At 33.8% G+C, this 5652-nt stretch overlaps 1 protein-coding gene across 1 annotated transcript in view; it reads right to left on the bottom strand.

Annotated features, from left to right (window-relative positions):
* The window catches only part of LOC107741968 (PDZ domain-containing RING finger protein 4), a 60546-nt gene that overhangs the window by 13488 nt on the left and 41406 nt on the right, over positions 1–5652 (bottom strand). The window contains exon 3 of the mRNA XM_016554794.1: positions 1901–2003. Coding sequence (XP_016410280.1) covers positions 1901–2003 — 103 coding nt within the window. The remainder of the gene's footprint in view (positions 1–1900; positions 2004–5652) is intronic.

Below are 5652 nucleotides of genomic sequence, written 5' to 3'. Positions count from 1 at the left end.
AATACTTTTTTTTTTTTTTTTTTTTTTTTTGGCTCCTTTTAAGGTTGAAAGTTAGAGAGTTAAATCATATTTCATGTTGTTAGTGTTGCATAGAAAGACGAAACATCCTGAAATTAGAAATACAGCTGGAAATCAACTCTTTGAAGCCTCTTCTGGGGAAATCAGTCCGTTCACTATGCGCAAAACTGATGTTTCTTTTGTAAACAAGTTTGTGATAATGTTAATGAGCATTAAATTATTCAGTCGCACAGGCGGTCGCTGTGAATCCCACGATACGGATGAAACATTCATGCGGCGCTTCAGTGAGAAATAACTGGAGAATCACTGACAACACGAGCTCAATAAATAAATCAAACAATCAGATCAGAGTCAGAGTCATTTCTTCAGGTTCAGCAAACGGAGCACAAACGGTGTGTTTGAGAGACGCAGGTGAAAGGTCAGGATCAGGATCACGCAGGAGTCAGAGGATACATATTTCATCCGCAGACACGCTATAACAGTAATGAAAACTGCATTGAAAAAATTGTGCAAGGTTTACTTTAAAACATTTTTGTGTGCATTGTTAATAGAATTTACTGTATTTATTTATTTATTTATATTTCTGTGTGTAATTATTTTTGGATCTGCTTAAATATTTGGTGTAATTTTTTTTTCTTGTGGAATTTTTATGTATTTATTCATTCATTTGGTGTAAGATTTAAATTGAACAATTTAATTTTTTGATTTTGTTGTAATGTTTCTGTGTGTAGAATTTACTTTCAACAGTTTTATATATTTATTTATTTAGGTGTAATTTTTTTTTGGTGCAAGATTTAAATGAAACAATTTATTTATTTAGGTGTATTTTTTAACGTTTTGTTATTTATTCATTAATTCATTCATTTGGTCTTACATTTAAATTAAACTATTTTATTTTTTGGTTTTGTTTATGAATTTACTTTAAATATTTCTATTTGTGTATTTATTTATTTAGGTGTAATTTTGTTGGTGCAAGATTTAAATGAAACAATTTTATTTATTTATTTTGATGTAATGTTTTGTGTTTAATTTACCGTAAACTACTTATTTTGGTGTCTTTTTTGTTTTTTTGGTGTAGGACTTACTTTAAACAAAGAAACAAAAAATAAATAAATAGATTTTCACTCAAATATCGCTAGCATATTTCAGAAATAATTTTTCTTGTGAAAAACAAACTTTCTTGTGAAGTAAATGTATCGTGGTATTTCTACTGGAAAACAAAACAATACATTGTTTTCTGTCTTTCTCTCTCCTTTCCGCAGTGTAACTATTCATTAAACATGGGTGTCTTTTATCACACTGCTTCTGAAACATTGTAGCTGACGTTCATCTAACATTTTTCTAAAGCTGCTACTTGTTATAGAATGTTCAGAGAACATTCAAAAGTAACGTTCCCATAATGTTTGGAAAATTATTAACGGAATGTTCCCTTAATGCTCGCACAACCAAGAAAAATGTTTTTAAAACATAAAAAAATGGACGTTTTGAACATTCAGAAATAACGTTTTCCTAACTTAATGAAAAGTTCTCGAAACATTACCACAGAAACATTATGCATACAACAGTTTGTGAAATGTTATTCCTCTGAAACGTTTTAGTCGGACAACTATGTGGCAATGTTTTTTTAAATGTTACAAGCTGCTTCGGAACGTTCAGAGAAACATTTATATGTAACGTTCGCATAATGTTTGCAAAATTCAAAAATGGAACGTTCCTTTAACATTCACATAACCAAAAAAAAAATGTAAAAACTGGACATTTTGAATGTTCAAAGAATAACGTTTTCATAATGTTATTGCTTCAGTGTATCTGCGATCAAGCTGGAATTTAAAGGGCGTCGTGTGAATAAATGCTGTGTTATTTATAAACGGAGGAATCTCACCTCGTACTCAAAGTCATCGGTCCTCTCGGCGTCCGCTGCCATGTTGGAGAGATACTCGCTGCCCTCCAAGTATTCCTGATCCATCGTGTGCAGAGAGAGACAGCTGAGCAGAGAACAAACACAGATCTCATTAACATCATCTGAGACACACAGTGACAGCTGATATTGATATGCATTTGTGTAAGCAGTCTGCTATATATCCACCACAAGAAGAAAAGACACGCAGCAGACATTGGTTCTCGCACTTCTGAGTACTGTGTGATAAAAACTTGCAACTGTGAGAACAAAAGTCAGAAATGTGAGATCAAAAGTCTCAATTACCTTTATTTATTCATTATTCATTATTTACCCTTTGCGGAAACAAAAAACTGTCACTGAAAGTCAGAATTCTGAGTTCATGTCTTGCATTTTTTGACCTTTTTCTCATAGTTATGAGTTTATATCTCACAATTCAGACTTTTTCTCAGAATTGTGAAAAAATGAGTCAGAATTGCGATATAAAAAAAGTCACAATTACCTTTTTAATTTATTATGTGCCAGACACAAAAAAACAGAATTGCAAGATGAAAAAAAAGTCAGAACTGCGTGATTATAAACTCAGAAATGCAAGAAAGTAAGTCAGAATTATGAGTTTGTATCTTGCATTTCTGACGTTTTTCTCTCACAATTCAGCCTTTTTTTCTCCAAATTGCAACAGAAAAAACTCAGAACTGTCAGATAAAAAGTCACAATTACCTTTTTTATTTTTTTAATTCCATGGCAGAAACAAAAAAACAGAATTGCAACATTAAAACTCAGAATTGCATGAAAAAAGTCGGAATTGTTAGATAAAAAGTTTAAAAGTAAATGTAAAAGATTAAAAGTATAAACTACTTTAGCTTCCATATCTGTACTTTAATAAAGAACTCTTTGATTGATTTACATTGCAAGCTTCAGAATTTCATTATATATCAGCATCTGCAGCAAACGGCATATTGTTTGCTCGGTTTGAGTCTCTGAATAAAACTGAGCTGTTTTTCCTTCATATTCTTATTATATCAGACTATATGAGTCTAATACGATACTCAACATAAAACACATGCAAACTAAACTTGATATTAGTGTGTCGTTAAGCTAATGAAGTGATACACACACAAATATTGAGTGACACTTTCAATACCTTACTAAGTTTATTGATATTTCTGGTAGTACGTTAATTTGTGTTTTTATATCAATGGTTTTCTTGCTTCATCTGCCATTTTGGATGGATTTTTCTTTTCTTTTCACAAAGTTAGTCAATGCGTTCTGGAATTGCCTTCATCTGTGGACACACGTTTGCAATGACTCTGAGTCAATAGAGTCTGAATCAGCTGTTATAACTCTAGTCTGACTGCTTTGAACTCGAGTGTTTCATCATGTGAATGTGAATTTATCCCAGCGGACAAGAATATGTGACCCTGGAGCACAAAAGCAGTCTTAAGTCGCTGGGGTATATTTGAAGCAATAGCCAACAATACATTGTATGGGTCAAAATTATCCATTTTTCTTTAATGCCAAAAATCATTAGGATATTAAGTAAAGATCATGTTCCATGAAGATATTTTGTAAATTTCCTACCGTAAATATATCAAAACTTAATTTTTGATTAGTAATATGCATTGCTAAGAACTTCATTTGGACAACTTTAAAGATGATTTTCTCAATATTTAGATTTTTTTGCACCCTCAGATTCCAGATTTTCAAATAGTTGTATCTCAGCCAAATATTGTCCTATCCAAACAAACACACACACACACAAAAAAAATTATACAAAATGTATAAATCTCAATTTCCAAAAAGTTACCCTTATGACTGGTTTTGTGGTCCAGGGTCATTGGGTTATGAAAACGTTTTCTGAACGTCCACTTTTCTAAATGTTACAAAAACATTCCATTGTATCATTTTCATTATAGGAACTTAACTTTGGAATGTTCTCAGAACGTCCTGAAACCAGTCATGAATAATAATGTTTAAAAAAGTTGAATGAAACACACACACACACAAAAAAAATTATACAAAATGTATAAATCTCAATTTCCAAAAATTGACCCTTATGACTGGTTTTGTGGTCCAGGGTCATTGGGTTATGAAAACGTTTTCTGAACGTCCATTTTTCTAAATGTTACAAAAACATTCCATTGTATCATTTTCATTATAGGAACTTAACTTTGGAATGTTCTCAGAACGTCCTCAAACCAGTCATGAATAATAATGTTTAAAAAAGTTGAATGAATGCTGCATATATATCATTTTTGTGCTGTTTTATGAATTCCCAGCAAAAATGACTATATCATGAGATACACCAATAAAATGCTATAAAACGTCTCATTGCACAATATGAGGTGTTGGAGCTCTACATATTTGCTCAGGGAGAGCGACGGGGTCACATGTGGAGAAGGCTGGTGAAGAACGAGCGCAGAGACTGCAGATGTCAGCGGATGGAGACAAACACACATCATGCATCTTCAATAGAGATGAGAATTGAATTGTGCGACAGAAGAAATGAAGCTCCTGTCATGTGCGGCTGCTCGGAGTCTAATTCATCTCTATAAATCTCGTCCGCTGTCCTCTGCGTGACTCGTGCGTCTTTGTTTTCTTGAGGTTGTGCTGAAATGTAATCTGTGCTTGTGCACACAGCTGATGGTGGTTCATTAGCATGCGCCAGCATCTCAGATCTGGTTTCTCTGGTTTAGTCAGGTGAGTTTATGGTTTGTTGACTCTATAAAGCGAGCTGAACACTGATGATGATGATGCTGAACCAGCCGGATCACGACTGGATTCAGATCCACTGGAAGAGGAGTGGAAATGACAGGATGCGCAATTTACTGAACTGTACTAAGGAATTTAACACGGGGGATGCATTCTGGGAAACTAAGTGTTCTTCCATTCCCATACAAAAACGTTCATTTATTAAACATGATGAATAAACGAAATACATATGGGTGACTTTTCAAACACCCGTCTATCTATCCATCCATCCATCCAATTCATCCATCTATCTATCTATCAATCCACATATCTTTCGAATTCATCCATCCATCTATCCATTAATCCATCCACCCATCTATCTATCCAATTCATCCATCCATCTATCTATCCAATTCATTCATCCATCCATCCATCCATATATCCAATTCATCCATCCATCCATCTATCTATCCAATTCATCCACACATCTATCTATCAAATTCATCCATCCATCTATCTATCCAATTCATCTATCCATCCATCCATCTATCTATCCAATTCATCCATCCATCCATCCATCTATGTATCCAATTCATCCATCCATCCATCTATCTATCCAATTCATCCACCCATCTATCTATCCAATTCATCCATCCATCTATCTATCCAATTCATTCATCCATCCATCCATCCATATATCCAATTCATCCATCCATCCATCTATCTATCCAATTCATCCACACATCTATCTATCAAATTCATCCATCCATCTATCTATCCAATTCATTCATCCATCCATCCATCCATATATCCAATTCATCCATCCATCCATCCATCTATGTATCCAATTCATCCATCCATCCATCCATCTATGTATCCAATTCATCCATCCATCCATCTATCTATCCAATTCATCCATCCATCCATCCATCTATGTATCCAATTCATCCATCCATCCATCCATCTATGTATCCAATTCATCCATCCATCCATCCATCTATGTATCCAATTCATCCATCCATCCATCTATCTATCCAATTCATCCA

This window comes from Sinocyclocheilus rhinocerous, unplaced genomic scaffold (genome assembly GCF_001515625.1).
Source record: "Sinocyclocheilus rhinocerous isolate Xijiao unplaced genomic scaffold, SAMN03320098_v1.1 scaffold736, whole genome shotgun sequence".
Classification (NCBI taxonomy): domain Eukaryota; kingdom Metazoa; phylum Chordata; class Actinopteri; order Cypriniformes; family Cyprinidae; genus Sinocyclocheilus; species Sinocyclocheilus rhinocerous.
This window is presented reverse-complemented; position numbering and strand designations above follow the sequence as displayed.